The sequence below is a fragment of the Rana temporaria genome, chromosome 9 (assembly GCF_905171775.1).
Source record: "Rana temporaria chromosome 9, aRanTem1.1, whole genome shotgun sequence".
NCBI lineage: Eukaryota > Metazoa > Chordata > Amphibia > Anura > Ranidae > Rana > Rana temporaria.
In genome coordinates this window covers 70,513,591-70,537,218 of record NC_053497.1, presented here as the reverse complement: position 1 = coordinate 70,537,218, position 23,628 = coordinate 70,513,591, and the positions used below count along the sequence as shown (strand labels likewise).

General features: G+C 42.3%; 1 protein-coding gene across 1 annotated transcript in view; it reads right to left on the bottom strand.

Annotated features, from left to right (window-relative positions):
* VGLL1 (vestigial like family member 1) overlaps positions 1–23,314 on the bottom strand; it is a 44,435-nt gene extending 21,121 nt beyond the window's left edge. Inside the window, exons 1-2 of the mRNA XM_040323755.1 lie at positions 23,091–23,314; positions 3,344–3,577 (exon numbers count right to left, since the gene is read on the bottom strand). Of these exons, the coding sequence (XP_040179689.1) occupies positions 3,344–3,557 (214 nt within the window). The 5' untranslated portion in view covers positions 3,558–3,577; positions 23,091–23,314. The remainder of the gene's footprint in view (positions 1–3,343; positions 3,578–23,090) is intronic.
* Positions 23,315–23,628: the final 314 nt, after the last annotated feature.

The following is a 23,628-nucleotide window of genomic DNA, read 5'->3' as shown; positions in this document are numbered from 1 at the left end:
CTGAAAGTATTAAAATTAGAAACAAAATGTTCCACATTCAACAATACAGTGTGCATATACACAGTACATACTTATTTGTCCTACTCTATACGTGTAGTACATGTATAGTAACACAGTGGAAGAGGTACTTTGGCCGTTATATGGATACACAATATTCACAGATACAAATTTTAGATAGCAGCAAGTGGGGCACCCATCTTTACCTTGGTAATTGTTTTTAAAGCTGAATTTCAGGAATTTAGCTCCATTATAAAAAGAAATGAAGACACGCTATGAGTTAAGTTCAGCGAGGTGATTAACACCTCCTGGGCTTAGCGCTGTTATTTATAGCTTTATAGTACTCCTGGAAAACAGCAATTGCTGTAGTTACAGGAGCCCAACATTGATCCTTCTGAACTATGCATCTTGAACAGAAGAGTTGTTGCAGCTGCTATCCCTTCCCCCTCCCTCTTGCCTATTCACAGAAGCCTTTGTTTTATGTGAACACATTCACAAAATACAAAGGCTTCTCTGAATGGGCAGCAGAGGAGAGGGATGGGGATAGTTGCTCTGTGTGCCTTTCTCCTCTCTCACAGCACAGAGTGTCTCAAGTGTAGTTCCAGCAGAGCAATAAACCTGTCAGATATAAATATTAGAGACAAACCCAGGAGATGTCATGAAGCTCGTTGGACTCAACTCATAGTGTGCTTTCACATTTTACAAAGTGGGAAGTGGCTGAATTCTTGGAATTCGGCTTTAAAGCTTTGTATGAATAATTTTTATTTTTATGTACATTATTTTGGATTGCTGTGTGAGGTATGCTGAAGTCCACAATCGAGACCCTTTTATGGGGATAAATAATTTCGTTTGTATGGGGTACTCTGCACCAGGCAAGGAGATTGATTTGCTTTGTGATAGTTTGAGAAATGTTACGTGCCGCTTTTTTATTCCCAAACCGATTTGGGCAATCCAATCTGCACATGTGTGGAAACTCATATTTTTGCTGAAAATATAACTACAACAGTAAGTCCAGTACAGGTATGGGTACTGTTACATAGTTATATATCATACGAGTAGCTCTTTTGCAATAATAATAGTGTGTTATGTACTTTGAATTTATTCATCCTTTAACTAAGTATCCAGGAAGACCCTCATAAGAACTATGGGCCTGATTCTCAAAAGAGATACGCAGACTTAACTGCTGTTCAGTCTGTGCCTAACTTTGGAAACGATTCTCAAAAGGCTTTTTCCAAAGTTAGGCAGAAAATCTGACATGTGTAAGACACTTACACGGTCAGATTTTAGGATGCAGTACCGCATCCGCCACTGGGGGCATTTCTCATTGAAATGCAGCTTTGCGTATGCAAATGAGGACTTAAGCAGATTTTCAAAGCATTTCAGCACTGTTTCAGCACACGTCCCATCATGCTCCGGTAGGTACCCACGTGGTGGGTGCACGTGGGTAGGCACCCACCACGTGGGTACCTGCCGGAGCATGATGGGACGGTGATGCCTATATAAATGGGATGCAAGGCGCGCTTCCATCATTACAGCGACAACAGGCGACGAGTCAACATCGGAAGAGAGAAGAACAGAAGACCCTGACGTCACAGAAGACCGCGCCGGCTGCCTGTTACTAATTGAGCTAACACACAAACATAGCAGGCAGCCAGCGCTGAAGAAGAAGGCACCGGACATCTGCAGAAGAACCGGGGTTCGCCGAGTCAACAGCGGAAGAGGGGAGAAGATGGAAGAAGCCCCCCGGAGTCCGGAGAAGCCCCCCCCGGAGAGCGGAGAAGACCCCCGGAGAGTGGAAGAAGAAGCCCCCCCTGGTAATTGAGCTAATAACGAAGACAGGGGGGGCATCCGGAGCAGAATAATAAATTATTTTAAAAAGCCTTGTGTTGTGTGTTTACTAACTTTTACTTTTTGCCTCCAGGTGAATGGATAGGGGTACGATGTACCCCATATCCATTCACTTAGGGTGGGGGGCCGGTATCTGGGGGCCCCCTTATTAAAGGGGACTCCCAGATTCCGATAAGCCCCCGCCCGCAGACCCCGACAACCAATGGCAAGGGTTGTCGGGAAGAGGTCCTGTCCTCATCGACATGGGGACAGGGTGCTCTGGGGTGGGGGGGCCCGCAGTGCGCCCCCCTGCCCCAGAGCACCCAACCCCCCCATGTTGAGGGCATGCGGCCTGGCACGGCTCAGGAGGGGGGGGACGCTCGCTCGTCCCCACTCCCATTCCTGACCGGCCGGGTAGCGTGCTTTGGATACGGGTCTGGTATGGATTGTAGGGGGACCCCCTACATCAATTTTTCGGCGTGGGGGGGTCTCCTTACAACCCATACCAGACCTAAGGGCCTGGTATGCTCCTGGGGGGGGAACCCATGCCGTTTTTTTCTTTGAAAATTGGCATGGAGTTCTCCCTCAGGAATGCATGCTGAGCGACGCTGTCATTTTTGTTTATAATTATTTGTTTTCCCGGTGCGTCTTTTTTTTTCACCCGTCGCAACTTTAGTGTCCCGTCGAAATTCTCAAAGCCGCCCGGCGTTAATTACGTTCGCGCGCTGCACGTCGGGAAAATTACGTCACACGCATGCGCAGTACGGCCGGCGCGGGAGCGCGCCTCATTTAAATTTAAAACGCCCCCAGGAGAGGAGGACCGCCTTACGACGGCGGCACTTAAGTTACACGGCGTGTAATTTCTACGTAAGTGCTTTGACGATCAGGCACTTAGGTAGAAATTTTAAGTCAGTGTAACTTAACTGCTGAAATTTAAGTTACGCAGCTTTTTTGAGAATTTGGCCCTATAAGTACTATTACTTTTCTTGTATGGTGCTTCTAGTTATTTTACATGAGAATGATAGTACTGAGGTTGTGGGTTTGTGTCCCACCAAAGATGCTATATGTGCAGAGAATTAATTTCTCCTTATATTTGTATACTCACACTTCACTAATGCCCCGTACACACGATCGGACCTTTGTCCGACCAAATTCACATCAGAATTCTGGCGGAATTCCGACAGAATTCAATTGGAGGAAAAGAGAACATGTTCTCTATGTAAACTCAGATGGAATTCTTCGGAATTTCCTATGGAATTACTCCGATGGTGCATACACACGGTCGGAATTTCCGATGTAAAAAGTCTGTCTGACTTTTTTCCATCGGAAATTCAGATTGTGTGTATAAGAGGTACAGGTAGGTTGCCACGTAACAACACTGTTCTTATTGCGTGTACACTAGGAAAAGTATACTGTAGGAAGAATGGTCTGAAACATACTCTCTAAAGTGCTGTTTAATATGATGGTACTATAAAACCACATAAATAAAATAAATAAATAAGAGTTCTTCAAAGCTTACTGTTTTTTGGAAGAAATTCATCACTTCTATTTTTTGTACTTAAGTCTTGAGGGTCTTTTGTATTCCTTAATGCTCTGGAGAAGTGCTCGTCAACCACACTGTTAATGTCCCCCTGGTAATATGTGAAAACTACACAACGTGAGCCTATTTCTGTGGTCTTCACTGGCTGCTCTTTACTCCTATATTCCACAGGGCTCTTCCTCAGTTCTTCCATGTCTTAACAACAGTCAGTGTCTGTTAAAAAAAAAAAAACATTAAATTAATTAATTCTACTATACAAAGCAGTAAACACTCTATTCATAATTCATAATATAAGTGTTAATTCACAGCAGATACAGTACTTGCCCTGCAAGGCCACAATATAGACAAGTAAAAAAAGACAGGTATTGACCGGTTGTGTAGATTCTATCACCTAAGTTGGCAGCAGAGCATTATGCCTCATACACACGACCAGTTTTCCCGTCGGGAAAACTGCCATGACAGCTTTTGGCCGGGGAAACTGGCCTTGTGTATGCTCCATGGCAGTTTTCCCGACAGGAAAACCGCCGGAAATCCTGGTTGGAAAAAATTTAACATGTTCTCTTTTTCCTGCCGCGATTCCCGGCGGTCTTTTTCCCGGCGGTCTTTTTTCCTATGGGAAACACTGCAGTGGAGCATACACATGGCCGGGATTCCCAGCCAAAGCTCTCGCCGCAGTTTTTCCAAAGGGAAAACCTCTGGTGTGTACAGGGGGAAAGTTACTGAGCAGGTTCTCTGTTTTCCCCCCCGGGATTCCCGGCGGGAAAACTGCTATGACAGCTTTTGGCCGGGAAAACTGGCCTTGTGTATGCCCCATGGCAGTTTTCCCGACAGGAAAACCGCCGGGAATCCTGGTAGGAAAAAATTTAACATGTTCTCTTTTTCCTGCTGCGATTCCCGGCGGTCTTTTTCCCTATGGGAAACACTGCAGTGGAGCATACACATGGCCGGGATTCCCAGCCAAAGCTCTCGCCGCAGTTTTCCCAAAGGGAAAACCTCTGGTGTGTACAGGGGGAAAGTTACTGAGCAAGTTCTCTGTTTTCCCCCCCGGGATTCCCGGCGGACTTTTTACCGCCGGGAATCCCGGTCGTGTGTACAGGGCTTTAGAATGAATGGTTGGTTTGGTGCTTTCTGTGAAACGGAACCTTGTGCTGGACCCTTGTCAGTTTGATTTAAGCAACATTCTGTGATTGAGTTTTTAAGGGTAGAAGGTGTTTCTTCAATCCAAAATTACCAATGTATACAAACTGTGTTCATGTGTGCATGTGAGCACTGTGTATAACTGGCCAAAAGATGGCAAAAAGAGGGGGGGGGGTATATAAACTGTGTGACAAAGCTGTGAACCTGTGATAACATCTATTGAGCTTCACAAGTAATTTGGTAAATTAACTGAATAAGAAAAATTATATATCATTCAACTGAGAAACTTCTAGGGAAATACCATTTTGGCAACACAGTGTAGGGCACACTTTTTCTATTCGTGGATACTGAAAAGTTTGTGCGCTATCCCAAAGTCCCAAAGAGGCATCAGAAAATGAAAAGAAAATCTATAGAAAATTAGGGGATTTCTCATCTTGGACAGCCGTTACTGGTAAGTGAGTGACTGAGGCAGACCTCCTGATTTGTATTCTTCTGCTAAACACAGAACTTCTATACAGATAATTTCAAGAATGACTGTATACAGCAGGGGTGCCCAACCTTTTGTAAAGCGAGGGCCACCTAAGCAACATGGTAACCGGTCGCGGGCCACAATGAGCAAAGCGGGTGAATGGCAGCCCACTATACTCTATAGAGCCCACTCTGTTTTTTTTTTCTTTTTTTGCGGCTCTAATTGGAGGTAGGCGTTTGTAAATGGACACAAGTCCATTTACATCTGCTACTCCTTACAGGGGAATGGAAGGTCCAATTGGGTTGGACTGACCGTGTCAAATGGGCCTATGGCTCAGTGCAGGTAACCCACAGGTGCACTGCTCTGCACCTGCGGATCAGTTTGAAAGCAGCTCAGTAACCACTGCATAACAGATATGCCCATATATACACTGTGAATTTAGTAATAAACTTAACTTTAATAACAGTATTCTATTCTTTCCCAGTGCAGGAGGTCGCGGGCCACATCAGAGGGCTCCGCGGGCCACATGTGGCCCCCGGGCCACTGGTTGGCCACCCCTGGTATACATCTTCTTGCTACAAAGCCAAGATAAATATAATCTAGAAAAATATTGATTATCTCACTGCTCATTGCTATAGTGGCACTAGTGGCTTTTGCATTGATTCAATCTGTTTTAGAAGATTGTTCTTCTTGCGTGAAAAATTTGCCTTGAGACTTGGTATTATACAAGTTAAAGTTCAACTCAAAGTAAAAAAAAAAAATGACTTAAATCATTGGCCCAGCATGAATAAAAATGAAAAAAATTAGCTCTGACAATACTTGTTTTCACTCAAGCTCTGTCCCCCAAATACTCATCGCTCCTCCTTCTTGATTTTCGCCATCATTCAGCTCACTTTCTGTGAGCCCAGGCCATTGTAGACACACTCCATGGGGATGAGTGATCATGCTGGCCCAGGCTCACAGTACTCCTGGACAGCACAGTGCTCACAAGTCATCTAGTGAGCTCTGTGATAAGAACTACCCACCACCACCAAAGGAAGAGAAGAGGAAGGGCCCATGATGTAAGACGACCAGCTAGAAGACTGCGAGATAAAAGGTAAATCATATGGGATATTTTTTAATGTGGTTGTGGGTCAAGGTGAGAGGAAAGTGGAGGGAAAAGTAGAGTTTGGCTTTCAGCTATTCCATGTATACCTTAGATCACACTTCTATGTGTATCTGCTGAGCCCCAGAACAATAACCCTAACAACCTGCTCTCAATTGTCCAAGTAATTGTTCGATATGGATCATCCTGACACGTTTCCCTTTAACCACAGTTTGTATATAAATCCCCAGTTATAGGTCCCCTTTAAAATGCCAGGAAATGTCAGATGCTGATTTATTCACAGTGTATTTCTAGAGGATAAATCTAAACTTTATCCTTGACTTTTGTGCAAACACCACACCACAGTCATAGCTGTGATTGATTTCATCCTGGAAATGTGAAAGAGTAGCACAGCAATCCATATAAAATCCTATATAAAGGAGCTGTGGTGTCCTTCATAACATAAAGGAATTCATCTCACATATGAAGAAAGCCTCGCTCTTGTAAATACTGCAAAGCAATTTAAGCAATCCGCCCATTCAAAATTACAAACATAAAATGTTCTGTGACCCACATGTAGCTCAGTATTGTGGTAGCTTTTTCCAGGGCTATGATCCAATGCTATGTGCAGATTGAAATCACAAAGGTCTGAAAATTGTATGTTTTCTTTTCTGGTAAGTATAAATGGTTATATGTGGGAAACTGGCACTGTAAAAGTGACCAAACACTATATAATCTGATTGTACAATTTCCTTTAGATCAACTTTTAGCATAACAGCCTGCCTGATTTGAGACAATGGAATGAATTGTTTATGTGTGCTCACATTAAAGCGGGGGTTCACCCTATAAAACATTTCTAACACTACATCCAGCCCAGTTCTGCAAATAAAATGACACTGACCTTTTTTTTTTTTTCGCCGTAGATAGCGTTTATCGCGGCTTCCGGGTAGGGAATCCCGCGGGAGTGGGCGTTCCTATCGACATGCCAATTAATTGACATGCTAAACGACGGCGCATACAGCGCGTCACGAATTCCCGAATGAAGCTCGGGTCGGCTCGGCTCTATTCGGCGCCGGTGCGCAGCTAGCGACTGAGAGGAGAGAAAACACTTTCATATCAGCAGTTCCCCCTGCTCTCATGTTGCGGCTGGAGAGAGGAGAGGAAACACTTTCATTTTCAGCAGCCCCCCGGTTCTCAATTTGTGGCAGGAGGAGTCAGATGTGAAATGACAGCACCCACTGCCCATCCCCTACGGTTCTCAATTTGTGGCAGGAGGAGTCAGAGGTGAGATGACAGCACCCACCGCCCACCCCCCATGGTTCTCAATTTGCGGCAGGAGGAGTCAGAGGTGAGATGAAATGACAGCACCCACCGCTCACCCCCTACGGTTCTCAATTTGTGGCAGGAGGAGTCAGAGGTGAGATGACAGCACCCACCGCCCACCCCCCATGGTTCTCAATTTGCGTCAGGAGGAGTCAGAGGTGAGATGACAGCACCCACCGCCCATCCCCCATGGTTCTCAATTTGCAGTAGGAGGAGGAAGAGGTGAGATGACAGCACCCCCCCCCCCCCCGGCTCTCAATTTGTGGCAGGGAAAGAGGTTTTCTGCTCCAGAGGGCCCATACCTGAAGCTGTGTAGGGGCCCCACAATTTCTGATGGCTGCCCTGTGCAGATTGCAATCATAAAGCTCTGCAAACTGTATTTTTTCTTTTCTGGTAAGTATAAATGGTTATATGCAGGAAACTGGCACTGTACAGATGACCAAACATTATACAAGGGGTCTTGGATAAGCATATATATGCAGTTTTCCCGACGGGAAAAATGGTCGTGTGTATGAGGCATAATGCTCTGCTGCCAACTTAGGTGATAGAATCTACACAACCGGTCAATACCTGTCTTTTTGTAGCATAACGGCTAGCCTGATTTCAATCTGCACATAGCATTTGATCATAGCCCTTGAAAAAGCTACCACAATACTAAGCTCTTTGTACAGTAGGTCGCAGAACATGTCAAGGCTTTCTTCATGTGTGAGATGAATTCCTTTATGTTATGAATTATATATTTTACATGTGATTTTATTGTGTATCTATTCATGATAAGAGTTGTAATGACTTGAAAAAGGAATTCTTGTTTTATTTGGTGTATACGTGTATATATATATATATATATATATATATATATATATATATATATATACTGCTGTGATGTGTTCAAACATTACTAGGAGTTGTACCAAAGAAAACAGGAACTCCTTTTTACAAGTGATTACAACTCGTATAATGAATAGATACAAAATAAAAGCACATATTTTCAATCACATAAAAAGTAAAATAAATAATCGGTGTCAATCTTAATAAATGTCCCTTAAATCTTGCTTCATCACCATTCGTGTCCAAAACTACACCTATTCATTCCAACTCACCACCTATGGAAAAAAGCTCACGTTCTCATATGACCCCTATTTCTAGAAAGGTCAAAGATTGTTTGCAATCACAGTAATGCGACTTAAGATGTCAGGATCTTCACCTTAAATGGCAAGAAGGTGCCACTTTATTCCATCTACCGTAGAAATCATTTGAAGCAGTATGTTTAAAGAAGAAAAAGACAACTCATGGTGAAAAAACACAATACAAACCTTAATAAAAAGGAAAAAATCCATAAACTTACATTAAAAGAGCACAATGCAGCTCCATCACAACACTGCTAGCAGGGCACAGTCTTGGCCAAAAACACAGATGGCGTGAGCAAAATGTGATGGCGCCACCAAGGAAGCACCCGACCTGTCCGTATAGCGTTTTTGTTCACTGAGTTGTCTTTTTTTTTTTGAGAAGATTGCAACAAATGATTTCTAGATAGAATAAAGTGGAAGATAAGTTCCTGCTTTTCATTTAAGGTGAAGATTGTGACATCCTTGTAACCTCAAGTGATTTTTGACCTTTCTAGAAATAGGGGGTCATATCATAATGTGAGCTGCTTTCCATATGTGGTGGGTTAAAATGCACAGACCTGTTCTCAGAAATGAGTGGTAGTGAAGCAAAAAAGGACCTTTATTAAGATTGACTCTGAGTATACTATATGCTACTTGTTATATACAGGCGGACCACCAGACCCAATTTATAACAGCTCCTAAAACATGAGCCTTGGTGGCCACTACAGGTCTAATCTCCACCTTCTTTGTACAATACATATATATATACATGTGTATGCTTGGCCTAGCCCCCTTCCTTCATATAGCCTACCCCCCCTAGAACAGATGACCAGTTAGCCACAGCTGTAAATATTGCCTTATCCAACCAAAAAGAAAGGGGTCAGACATACGTATTTTCCGGTATCTGGCCAACTTTACAAGCCTGAAAGGCTTGGTCACCATATTGCTTTACGTCCTTATCTTCCTATTTTTTATATACCATATTATTTTTTTTGTTCTCATATAATACATACTGAGGGGCAGATCTGCAAAGATATTACGCCGGCGTATCTATTGATACGCCGCGTAATTTCAAATTTTGCACGTCGTATCTTTGTTTTGTATCCTCAAAACAAGATACAACGGCATCTCGGCTAGATCCGACAGACGTACGTCTTAGTACGCCGTCGGATCGTAGATGCATCTTTCCGCGGGCCGCTAGGTGGCGTTTCGAACTCCGCGTCGAGTATGCAAATTAGCTAGTTACGGCGATCCACGAACGTACGTCCGGCCGGCGCATTATGTTTACGTCGTTTGCGTTCGGCTTTTTCCGGCGTATAGTTAAAGCTGCTATATGGTGGCGTACTCAATGTTAAGTATGGCCGTCGTTCCCGCGTACAATTTTGAATTTTTTACGTCGTTTGCGTAAGTCATTCGCAAATAGGGATTTACGTAGAATGGCGTCACCGTCGTGAGCATTGGCTTGTTTCGGGTTAATTTCGAGCATTGGCACTGGGATACCCCCACGGCCGGTGCATGCGCAGTTAAAAAAAAAACGTTGTTCACGACGTATTAACATAAAACACGCCCCCATTACATCCATTTGAATTCCACGCCCTTACGCCAAAGATACACTACGCCGCCGTAACTTACGGCGCAAATTCTTTCAGGATTCAAAAAAAAAATTGCGGCGGCGTAGTGTATCTTAGATATGCTGCGCCTGGCGCAAAGGTACGTGGATCTGCCCCTGAATGTATAATCAAGACTAAGAGAAGATAGCAGTGCCCGTGATTAACAGGAGCGCTAACAGCTCAATGCTGGAAGCCAGGTAAGTCTGCCATAACGTGCTAATATGCTAATTCTTCTTTAATGTGCACCACATCCTGCGCTCTGCTCCACCCCTTGCTCCACCCATTGCTGAATAAGTACATCCATGTCTGCTTTGTGTGGTATATTACCAAAGACAGAGGATATTTTTAATAGAATAATTGTCTAATTCAATTGCCAGTCATATGAACAGACCTGACATAATTGATCCCGTTTTCCATATATTTCTTGGACAGATGCCCCCGCTGTCTCCCCAAGTTACAATTTTTGTTTCTAAACTAACTTGTCAACAAGCTACAAAGTACTTTTTGACAAAGATTTAAATTTAACATGATATTAAGCCCTCACTGTAAACATTTTAGCAAATAGTTTACGGTTGGGTGTTTATTTGTATTGTATTTAATGTGTTAAAGTGGATGTAAACCCAAAAATGTTTTATTTATTTTTTTGATGTCACAATGTAGAGAATAAGATTTCCTATCATCTGTTAATAAAGAAAAATTATTCAGCGCTGGAATGTAAATATAAACTAAAAAATGCGAGCCAGCACTAAGGTAAATTCAAATAAAACACCTCACATTGACATAAAATAATAATAGTGCAGCGCAAAACAAACAATTTTAAACTATACATACAGAAAGTTAAAACATATGATATATGATATATATCGTTTGAGAGTGCTTATACAGTGAGTGTATTCGTTTTTTATTCTTAAATAAATGTATTTTGGCTGCAGAGAGCACTAGATTTCCTCTCCTTTGTTTTTTATGCCCTGATTGCCATGTCCTGATCCTGAGTCTGACTGATATCGTGGTTCTACTGCTGCATTGCTTGCTGTCCTCTGAGAACAGGTGGTTCTCTGATTATGCTTTGTGACCTATTGCAGGTCGAAGTTGTAAGGTGAGAGGCCATTCCTGCTATTTGGTGGAGGTTCCTTCTGGATATCACCCTTTGGATTTTTGCACTATTATATTCCGATTTGGATCATCTTTTTGCACTTGAGCACTTTATATGGACTCTATTATATAATTTTTAATTATATATCATATGTTTTAACTTTCTGTATGTATAGTTTAAAATTGTTTGTTTTGCGCTGCACTATTATTATTTTATATTTAATTCCTATCATCTGTGCCCAGTCTTGCCACACATAGTTAATTCAGCTCTGAGCAATCCACTTTTATTGTTCAGTGAAAATTAACAGACTTCCAGATAAAAACCTGTCTAAATAAAAAGTCCTTTCCGTCCCCTTGCTTTGAGTGACAGGGTTTTTACATATCTCGTGCACTAGCTTGGACACATGCACATTCCTGGATGTTTATCATAATATGGGGGGTGATCCACAGTTCATTGTGAGAGGTAATGTATGTCACTCAAAGCAAGGGGACGGAAAGGACTTTTTATTTAGACAGGTTTTTATCTGGAAGTCTGTTAATTTTCACCAAACAATAAAAGAGGATTGCTCAGAGCTGGATTAACTCTGTGTGGCAAGACTGGGCACAGATGATAGGAAATCTTATTCTCTATGTTGTGACATCAAAAAAAAAAAAAAACTGGGTTTACATCCACTTTAAGCTAAAAAAAATGCTGACGTTTTAATACTACTGAACTCTGGGGAAGTCATACAATGTTTACATGCATTTGTCATGTGTATTCTTCCTTGACTATTGGTGTGCTTTGTGCATTTCTTTCCAGATGTGTGTAGTAATCCAGTGTGAAACTCTACTTGCAAGAGCTTCCTGTAACAAAGACCTGCCACTGCTGCTCTTTTTCCATGTTCAGGATGACTGGTCTTGTCTCCACCCCCTCCTATCGTTTTCTGCTGGCAGCCTGTAGTGGGTGGGGCCTGTTAGGTCCCTCCTACAGCACTGCTCTCTAGACAGACTATATACACCACAGTGATGACAAGGTAAAAGCTGAGTTTGCAAAGCACTTGGTGCACAAAGAGTGTATTTATATTCTTTGTAGCTATTGAGGAATATATTTAAATTAATGTTTTTGTGCAAGGAGTACAGCTTTAAGGATAATCTATAAATCAGCTAATTCAACTCTTGTTTTTAGTAAACACTAAACTTGTTTTCCTCCCCCTTGGCACTGTCCACACTGACCATTCAGAACCTGTTCCCCTACAGGGCATTTACAGTCTACCACCAATCCACTTGTGCACATATGCCAAGAGCAAATACATAAAGACAGCAAAAGAAAACGCACCAATAGAGACTGTGTTATTAAACTGACCCTGTCACATAAGGAAACTTCCAATAAAACTATAACCTTATGAAAGAAGACTTACAGTATCTCTCCTGCTACCTGCATTACCTTTCCACTAAAGAGAAATTACTGGCAGAAGTTTCTTCTAAAACCCACATTCTTAGGCGATTCCTCCGTTGTTGCGCCCCCTGTGTCCTGTTATGTGCTGAGCGCAGTGGGAGACACAGGAGATCAACACTCCTTAAGAGCCCTTTCACACCAAAAACGCCTATAGCGGAGCGTTAAAATAGCGGTAAAACACCGCGTTTTACAGCGATTATACCGCATTTTTACAGCGTTTTCAATTCATTCCAATGGAGAGGGGCGTTTTTGAGCGTTTTAATATCGCTATTTTTACTGCGAAAATGCGACAAAAACGCCGCAAAAATGCACCAGTGTGAAAGGGCTCTAAGACCTCTTTCACATTGAGGCGTGGAGCCGCGGTGACGGTATACCGTCGTATTTACCGCGATATTCGGGCGCTAGCGGTGAGGTTTTAACCCCCGCTAGCGGCCGAAAAAGGGTTAATACCGCGCTTTCCCATTGAACACACCGCTCCTATACCGCAGTAAAGATGCGGCTAGCAGGACTTTTGGAGCGCTCCTTCGGGCTTTCACATTGAACACTACAGGGCAGGTTTTTTCATGCGGTATAGCAGCGCTATTTTTAGCGGTGTACCGCATGAAAAACGCCTCAATGTGAAAGGGGCCTAAGTGTGGGTTTCAGAAGAAGCTTCATCTTGGGATATTTCTCCCACAATGTTGGTAAGTATTCCACCCTGGGCGGATCCTATATCTGGCACCTTTAATTGATCCCTCTTACCTCCTCATTTGTCCATAATTGTGGTCTGATCTATATAGTTGTATATAAAATACACTTTTTTTCTATCAAAAATTGTTTCTCAGTGCTAAACCTTTCATCCAATTTCTAAATTGCTGCATTTGTAATTTACAAAAGCCAATATAAAGGAATAGTAATGGTAAAAAAGGACTGTGGGTTTAACCAGTCATTTTTTATGTACAATTCTCCTTTAGGAGGGCATGGCATGGGGTGTGTAGTATGACTACATACTTTTGCTAATAGGTGTCCATCATTACCATCTCAGAATGTTGGGAGGTATGCAATACACACGCCTCTTGTATTAAAAATATTTGCTTATGCCAGAGGTAAGAGATATAAAAAATAAAAATAAAGTTTTTTTTATATACTGTGTGAATAGGAACATACACAATAGTGGACATACACAATAGTGGACATACACTTTAAGCTGATACTAATAATTAAAGTGGATGTAAACCCTCACATATACCCAATGACGTGAACAGCCTCAGATGATACACAGGGATGAAAGAAATTTCACTACATAAGTTTTACATGTATATCTGCTATCTTCAGCTTTATATATTCTTTAGAAAGTGTATGTCCTATTAGAAATGTTCTCTTCCTGTTAAGCACTGGGAGTGGATTCTTGGCATACAGTGGGGATTGAAAAGTTTGGGCACCCCAGGTAAAAATTTGTATTAATGTGCATAACAAAGCCAAGGAAAGATGGAAAAATCTCCAAAAGGCATCAAATTACAGATTAGACATTCTTATAATATGTAAAAAAAAATAGATTTTATTTCCATCATTTACACTTTTAAAATTACACGGGAAAAAAAATGGCGTCTGCAAAAGTTTGGGCACCCTGCAGAGTTAATATCTTGTACTGCCCCCTTTGGCAAGTATCACAGCTTGTAAACGCTTTTTGTAGCCAGCCAAGAGTCTTTCAATTCTTGTTTGAAGTATCTTTGCCCATTCTTTCTTACAAAAGTCTTCCAGTTCTTTGAGATTTCTGGGCTGTCTGTCACGCACTGCTCTTTTAAGGTCTATCCATAGATTTTCAATTATGTTGAGGTCAGGAGATTGTGAAGGCCATGGCAAAACCTTCAGTTTACGCCTCTTGATGTAATCCCCCTTGGATTTTGAGGTGTGTTTAGGATCATTATCCATTTGTAGAAGCCATCCTCTCTTTAACTTCAGCTTTTTCACAGATGGCATTAAGTTACCATCCAAAATTTGCTGAAATTTTATTGAATCCATTTTTCCTTCTACTCGTGAAATGTTCCCTGTGCCACTGGCTGCAATACAACCCCAAAGCATGATTGATCCACCCCCATGCTTAACAGTTGGACAGAGGTTCTTTTCATTAAATTATGTGCCCTTTCTTCTCCAAGCGTACCTTTGCTTATTCCGGCCAAAAAGTTCTATTTTAACCTCATCGGTCCACAGAACTTGTTTCCAAAATGTATCAGGCTTGTCTATATTTTCATTTGCAAAGTTCAAACGCTGATTTTTGTGGTGAGGACGTAGAAGAGGTTTTCTTCTGATGACTCTTCCATGAAGACCATATTTGTACAAGTATCTCTTTATAGTGGAATAGTGTACCACAACTCCTCTGAATTGCTTTTCTCACAATCCTGCGAGCTGTTCTGTCTGATATTTGTCTTGGTCTTCCAGATCTTGCTTTAACTTCCACTGTTCCTTATGACTGCCATTTCCTAAGTACATTCCGAACGGAGGATATTGACATCTGAAAACGCTTTGCTATCTTCTTATAGCCTTCTCTAGCTTTGTGAGCGTCAACTATTTTCAGTTTCAGTTTTCTATACAACTGCTTAGAAGAACCCATGGTGCTGATTGTTGGGGCAAGGTCAGATGAGTCTGGGCATTTAAAACCTTTGAGATTGACATCACCTGGTCTTCCCAGACGATGATTGAGAACAATCCATGACACTGGCAGGTCTCAGCTTTGCAAATGGGGGAAGTGCATGCTATAAATTCTGCAGGGTGCCCAAACTTTTGCAGACAGCATTTTTTTGTTTTCTGTAATTGTGAAAGTGTAAATGATGGAAATAAAATCTATCTTTTTTTTACATATTATAAGAATGTCTAATCTGTAATTTGATGCCTTTTGGAGATTTTTCCATCTTTCCTTGGCTTCGTTATGCACATTAATACAAATATTTACCTGGGGTGCCCAAACTTTCGATCCCCACTGTACACTGTGTGACAGCTGATTGGAGGAAAGGCACACACCATCACTCCACAAAGGCACAGGAAAGAAGGAATGTGCAGAGCTGTGCTGTGAATAGACCAGCTCTCTGCTAATCTATTTATAGCACCTATCCCGACACAAAGTCCAGGCTGGTTTGATCTTGGTTGTTGGAGAACTTGTCAGAAGTTATCATGCTGATAACAGAAAAACCAAGCAGCAAAAAGACACAGGACTTAGGGCTTTGGAGAGAGATAAGAAAACACTACAGATATATGTGCCTAGGTCAAATTTCATGAATCTAGTTTACATCTACTTTAAGCTGATACTAGCACAAATAAGTTTATTGTGTCCAAATTTTAATTCAATGTGCATGGGTATACGGAGGACAAACATTTAGTGGTGACATGCAATGTTCCCAATTATTAAAGTTCAAAAACTTGTATTTTAATGATGGAGATGAGCAAGGATGTTGTTTTTATATGTTGTTCCATAGCCATCACAATGATAGCTTGCAAGGCTCAATGGGACTTGGTCTACAAACAACCAGAATACATAAAAGGAACTGACATCTGTGTCAAATCACTATAAAACAATAGGATACAGAGCTATCACTGGTGGTGCAATTAAGATGCAGCTCTGCTCAGGGTCAGAGCTACACCGAGCATTGATTTTTATAATGTAAGATCTGATTTCTTTGTTCTATGAGAAGGTAAAAGGTGAATCACTCTGCATGTCAACGCACTCCGACAGATGGATCTAAAATCTCCAAACACAACATTTGTTTAATTAGATACTGAAATGGATTTAAACAAAAAGTTTGGCTGCCTTCAAAGATGTCTCAAAGGAAAAGTATATACAAACATTCAATGCTATAGAGAGGATATGTCAATAAAAAAAAGTTTCCATAAAAACATAAATATGCTGGACGGTAATGGCATTCAGTTTAAAGAGTCATGTAATATATATATATATATATATATATATATACAGCAGAAAACGACAAAGCGGCTGTTCATTAAAATAACGCCAAAACTTTCTGATTTTTAACTGTCAGCTCCTTTTGGAGACATTTTATTTATTATTATTTTATTACTTTTACGTTTATATACTAAAACTGGAAAGCGCAAAATCAGGCTCACTTCTGCACAGAAACCAATGAGCTTCCAAGTTTTATTACCAGCCCTAATTGAACAAGCTGGGGTTAGAAGCTCATTGGTTTCTATGCAGAAGAGAGCCTGATTTTGTGCTTTCCAGCGATAGTAAATAATCCCCATTGTGTACTTAAAGCGGAGGTTCACCGCTAAGGCTGGCTTCACACTGAAGCGTCAGCCACGGTGACGGTATAGCCACGCTATTTGTAGCGCGGCTATACCATCGTGTTTACCGCTATATTCGGCCGCTAGCGGTGAGGTTTTAACCCCCGCTAGCGGCCGAAAAAGGGTTAATACCGCCCGCGTTGCGGCGGTATTACCACGGTATTACAGCGGTATTACCGCGCTTTCCCATTGATTTCAATGGGAAGGCGCGGTATAGGAGCGGTGAACACACCTCTCCTATACCGCGGTAAAGATGCGGCTAGCAGGACTTTTGGAGCGTTCCTGCTAGCGCATCGCTTCAATGTGAAAGCCTTCGTTGTGTCTAGGGGAATCGGCTAGTTTTTTTAAATCGAACCTGTACTTACCTTTTTAGAGAGCGATCTTCTCCGCCACTTCCGGGTATGGGCTGCGGGACTGGGCGTTCCTTCTTGATTGACAGTCTTCCGACAGGCTTCCCACAGTCGCATCCATCGCGTCACGATTTTCCCAAAGTAGCCGAACGTCAGTGCGCAGGCGCAGTATAGAGCCGCACCAACGTTCGGCTTCTTTCGGCTACTCGTGACGCGATGGATGCGACCGTCGGAAGCCTGTCGGAAGACTGTCAATCAAGAAGGAACGCCCAGTCCCGAAGACCCATACCCGGAAGTGGCGGAGAAGATCGCCCTCTACAACGGTAAGTACTGCTCGGGTTTTAAAACAACTAGCCGATTCCCCTAGACACAACGAGCATCAATCTAAGGGAATCGAAGTTAAAAAAAACATTTATGGGAGAACTCCCGCTTTAAAAGTGGGGTATGCCTGTATACAGATATTTTTTTTTTTTATACAGGGTAGGCAGGATAGGTAGGAGAAGGGGGCCATGAAACATTTTTAGTTATAGTTGGGCTATTCTTCCTCTTCAAAGTGAGGAGAAATTCCCTTAGGTCTTGCTCACACAGACAGCCGGGACATGGTAAATACAGGCGGTTAAGCTGCAGTTATACTGCCCCAACTGCCCTCCTAAAGTCCACAATACAGATGAAAGGGAGCTGTTAATCATATGCTATGGCCACAGCAAATTTACCACGGCATGTTAAGTTGACAGGCAGCATCTCCTATTAAACTTGGTCATTCAAGTCAATGGGCCTGCACCACAACCACGAGCCAAGCTTTTGTGGTTTATTATTCCCATAGTAAATAGGCACCTGGCAAAAAAACAAAAACAGGCTTTCGGGAGGCAACAGGAATGCCTCCTAAATACCTGACAGCAGCTGCTTAGACGTACTTTGAAAAGTGATCCACTGTGTAGATAAGAAGAATAAAGCCTCGTACGCACATATTGCTTTCCCGGCTGACTTTTTACCGACGGGAAACCCGAGGGGAAAACCGAGAACCTGCTTGGTAACTTTTCCCGACAGGAAAACTGCCATGAGAGCTTTGGTCAGGATTCCCGGCCGTGTGTATGTTCCATCGCAGTGTTTCCCATAGAAAAGCTGCCGGGTTAAAAACCGCCGGGAATCCTGGCGGGAAAAAAGAGAGCTGGTTCTCTTTTTTTCCCCGGCAGTTTTCCTGTTGGGAAAACTACGATGGAGCATACACACGGCTGGTTTTCCGGGCCAAAAGCTCTCATGGCATTTTTCCCGACGGGAAAACCGGTCGTGTGTACGAGGCTTAAGGCTAATGAGAACCTAGCCTAATGCCACGTACACACGACCGTTTTTCATGACATTAAAAAAAACAACGTTTTTCTCGACATGATTCCTCTCAAACCTGCCTTGCATACACACGATCGTGAAAAAAAATGCTCAAGCAAACCGCGGTGACGTACAACACGTACGACTGCACTATAAAGGGGAAGTTCCATTCGAATGGCACCACCCTTTGGGCTGCTTATGCTAATTTCCCCGTCTCATAACTTGCTTCTGAGCATGCACGTTTTTTCCCCCTTGTTAAAGCCGTACAAACGACCGTTTTTCACGACGATAAAAAATATAGCAGGTTCTAGATTTTTAACGGACATTTTTCTCATCGAGAAAAATGCCCTGGAGCACACACACGATAGTTTTTCACGACCATTTTAAAAAATTGCATCATGAAAAATAGTCGTGTGTACGTAGGCTGTAGTCACCACAATCGATGGCCCCATGAAAAAATGTCCCCCTCACCTTCTGATTCAGTGACAACTCTCACATTTTGGATTTTGCGTCACTTTTTCTCCCAGTGAATCCCCCCAGTGGGGACACAGACAGCAGAAAAAAATGGCAACTCTATTGAAACCTGCATAACAAGCATTGGCTTTGTTTACTGTATACCTTAATGGCCTAGTCACACTTTTGCAGAGAGCTTGTACTGTTCACACCTGTGTGATTTTACATGTGACAATGTATGACAAGAGAGTTACCATTAATCTTACATTGTGCGTTACATTGTGTGTTAATGTTCTTTCAATTGAGGCAATCCCTTCATTATGAAAGAGCTGACAATGGAACAATATTTAGAAAGGGGCACATGATCCTTTTTCAGCAATGCAGCTCTCTGCATTACAGTGATATTCCCAATGAAAGGCACTGCGCATAGAGCAGGTCTACCTGTCTGAGAATGAATGTGCGTAGATCCTAGTTATGCTTCAACTTCCATGCTGTTCAGTATTCCCCGCTACAATTGCTGCCACTCTTTCACAGAATTCCGCTTTCTAATATTTCTTTTTATTCTAGATGTGATGATTCTTGAATAAAATTCTCCTATTTTAAAATATATCAGCTTCCTTTATTATTAGCCTCAGGTGTTTCGTCAGATATGGCGACCCGTCAGAAAGTGTCACGGAAGTGATGTTTGGTTGTCGCCATCTTGCTAGACCCCGTACTCGTCTATAGTAAGGATACACTGAGGCCCCGTACACACGACCGAGTTTCTCGGCAGAATTCAGCCAGAAACTCGATCGGAGCTGAATTCTGCCGAGAAACCCGGCCGTGTGTACACTTTCGGCCGAGGAAGCCGACGAGTTCCTCGTCAAGCCAAATAGAGAACATGTTCTCTATTTCCTCGTTGTTCAATGAGGAAAGTTGGCTCGCCGAGATCCTCCGCGGCTTCACACAGAACTCGACGAGCAAAACAATGAGTTTTGCCCGTCGAGTTCCTCGGACGTGTGTACGGGGCCTGAGAAGGGGGTAAGTGGACATCTTGTTACACCCACCGAAGTTTTGTATTTTACATGTTTTTTCACAGTAAACTGAGGTTATATAATGAAATACAGTATTTACAACTCCGTCTTACTGTTTAGATGTTGAATTTTAAAAGCAAAGGCAAGCGTGCTGATCTTACAGGTTTGTCAATCTGACAGAACACTGCTGCTTTTAAAATTCAACATTTAAACAGTAAGATGGAGTTGTAAGTACTCTATTTCACTATTAAACCCAGTTTACTGTTAAAAAAAATGTGTAGGATGCAAAATTCCCATGGGTGTAACAATAATGTCCGCTTACCCCCTTCTCCATGTATCCTTACTATGGGCAAGTGTGGGGTGTAGTAAGATGGCGGCGACGAAATGTCACTTCACTTACACTTTCTGGCGGGTCACCTAATCTGATGAAACACAGGCAACAAGTAATATCAAAGACTTGCTTATGCAATTCAGTTAATTTAGATTTATTCTATGTTTTAAATCATGAATGCTCAACTTGTGGCCCTCCAGCTGTTAAGGAACTACAAGTCCCATGAGGCATTTCAAGGCTGACAGTTATAAGCATGACTCCCAAAAGCAGAGGCATAATGGGACTTGTAGTCATTAGATTGGACAGGCTGAGCAGCCACCACTACTCACATACACCTGTCATCCCAGCCACAGGAAACCTCTGAGGCTGAGTTCACATATGCGAATAGAATGCGGGTTTCGCCGAAGTAAATTCGCATGAAATGCGAGTGTGATCAGCTCTCAATGGAGCCGGTTTACACAGGTTCGGGGCGGCCGCGGTTCAGATTGCAGAAGGGTCCTGTGCATGATTGAGTCCAGTTCAGGTGCGAATTCTGGCAAAAATTCGGACCTGAATCACACCTGAACCGGACCCCAGGCATGAACCCGTGGCCGCACATGTGAATCCGGCCTAAATCTTCCCGTGGAATTCGGTGTATGCCTGTGTGAAGGAGACCTTCGAGTTACCAAAACTATCAGGACAAACCGAAACAATCAATTTAATTTCATCCAAAGGAGACAGTTTCGTTGGAATCAGATGAATCGGATGAATTTCGAACTGTCTATGGGCAGGCTGGTTGTACTGAAGTCGATCGATGGATTGCCCATAGACGGATCAAAATCGATGGCTGGCTTTACTGAGCTGACAATGTAAAATCCACCATGGGTTATTACGCTTTAACCAGGGCCGGATTCCAGACAAGGCCAACAAGGCCAGGCCTTGGGGCGGCAGTGGGTGCAGGGGCGGCACTGCGGCTCAGAGGAGAGGACACTTTTATTTTTATTTCGGGAGTTCCCCCCTGTCATGTCACGGATGGTGAGAGGAGAGAAAACAGATGGAAGAGGAGGTGAGATGGCTCTCAATGTAATTTTCGGGAAAAGGAACCCCCCCCCCCCTGGTTCTTAATGCCAGTTTTGGCGGCAGCACCTCCCAAGGACCCGGCCTTGGGGCGGCAAAGGGAGTAAATCCGGGCCTGGCTTTAACAACGTTTTTGTTCCTTACAAATGTTTCAGAATATGAAGGTAAGAATATACATTTCAGAAAGGTAATGTCCCATCCACACCACTGTCATAGAAATGTGGTGCTTATTGGCTCCCGGGGCAACACTGCAGTACACACGGCGTGCTGCGTAGTGAAGCAATGACTCTGCATACTGCTGGGCCACAACGACGCAGACTGATGATGTTTCCACAAGGTGGGGGGATTATAGTTATGACCCCGGAGAGTAAATTGTAAAACAAATGTGCTTATTGTCATTTTGGTAACCACTTAGCGGGTGTTCATTAGCTACCTGAATTATACATCATCTACAACCAGGAAAAGCACAGTTGCTGCGTAAATTCTATTTGGCTTTAGAATACATATTTAGGCATTGGCTATAAAATTTTAAAGCGCACTATCATTTGCCATATCTGAGGCCTCGTACACACGCCCTTTTTTTTTTCCTCGACAGAATCCACCAAGAAACTTGGTGGCAGAGCTTTTTTTCTGAGGAAAACTGTCGTGTGTATGTTTTATATCGAGAAAACTGTCGAGGAACTTGACGAGAAAAAAAGAGAACAAGTTCTCTTTTTCCTCGACGGGAGTCTCAATTTCCTCGTCGTGTTTCTCGCTGGGCTGGTTTTCGACGAGAAACACGATCGTGTGTATTCTAAGAAACCTGCGTCTGCTCAGAATAAAGTATGAGACGGGAGCGCACCTTCGGTAAAAGTAGCGTTTGTAATGGAGATAGCACATTTGTCAACAGTCTGTAACAGACTGAAAAGTGCAAATCGGCTCTTACCAAACTTTTACTTAACACGCAGTAACATGAGATTAGCAAAAGCAGCCCCCAAGTATTGTGCCAGTGGAATCAAACTTCCCCTGCCGTTGTATGTGTTGTACGTCACCGCGTTTGAGAACGACGAGATTTTGTCTTGACCATGTGTACGCAAAGAAAGCTTGTCAAGTTTCTCCACAAGCCTGACAAGGAACTCGTCGAGGAAAACGATGTTTCATTTACGACGAGTTCCTCGGTCGTGTGTACGAGGCCTAAGTGTTATGTGCCAGTCGGTAGTCTTCAGCTTGTCAAACTTCTGTTTTATACATACAGTACACCAACGTAAGAATAACAAATTTAAAAAATTAAAAAATTCCAATAACAAAGAAAATCATTGCCATTTCTAATATGTCAACCAAATCGGTTGTTAAGAAAAAAAAAAATTAAGTATCACTACTTTAATCCACCCATAGCAACCAGACAGAATACCTCCATCATTTCTCTGGCTGTGTCAAAGTAAAATAAAAAATAAAATAAAAATTATGTTTTTATGTACATATATGTGTATATATATATATATATATATATGTGTGTATATATATATATATATATATATATATATATGTATATATATAATATATATATATATATATATATATATATATATATATATATATATATATATATAATTTCTTTTAAAAAAAAAATATGTCATTGCTAAGTTTCCAGCTACCCAGACTGCTAACAAATCAATGTGTGTAATGATTTTACCTTTTTAGATCCTCAGAGACAGATTTGGCTGCAGCAGGAAAGCTCTGTGCATGATCCTGTGTGTAGCACTTGAGTTCCAGAATCAGTGCCAGGCAGGGAAGGCCGCAGGGAGCCCAGAAAGCAGCGATTGCACGATTCCTGCTTCTAGCAGAGCTGCAGCATTAATACCTGACCTGGCAGTTCCACGCTGATCTTCCACTCTGAGATCTGGTGTTAAGGCGTTTCCATCTCAGTGACAAGGAATGCATAAAATGCACCCAAACTTGAAAACCAGGAACAAGGAACATAAGTTCTTCTTGGTTTCTGCTGTTGTGAACAATGAGTAAAAAACGTCTACTGCAAAAGGCTTTGCTTGAGAACAAAACAAACACACTTTAATTAGGCAACTATACCATCGGAAGAGTGTCCAGTGTAATCAAAGGTCAGATCCTAGGGAAGACTTTAAGGTGACTTCAGGTTAACTAAATGAATGGAGAATGACAGTTCACATATCCTATCTGTAATCTTCCATTGCTGACCTTTCTTTAGAAAATGCAAT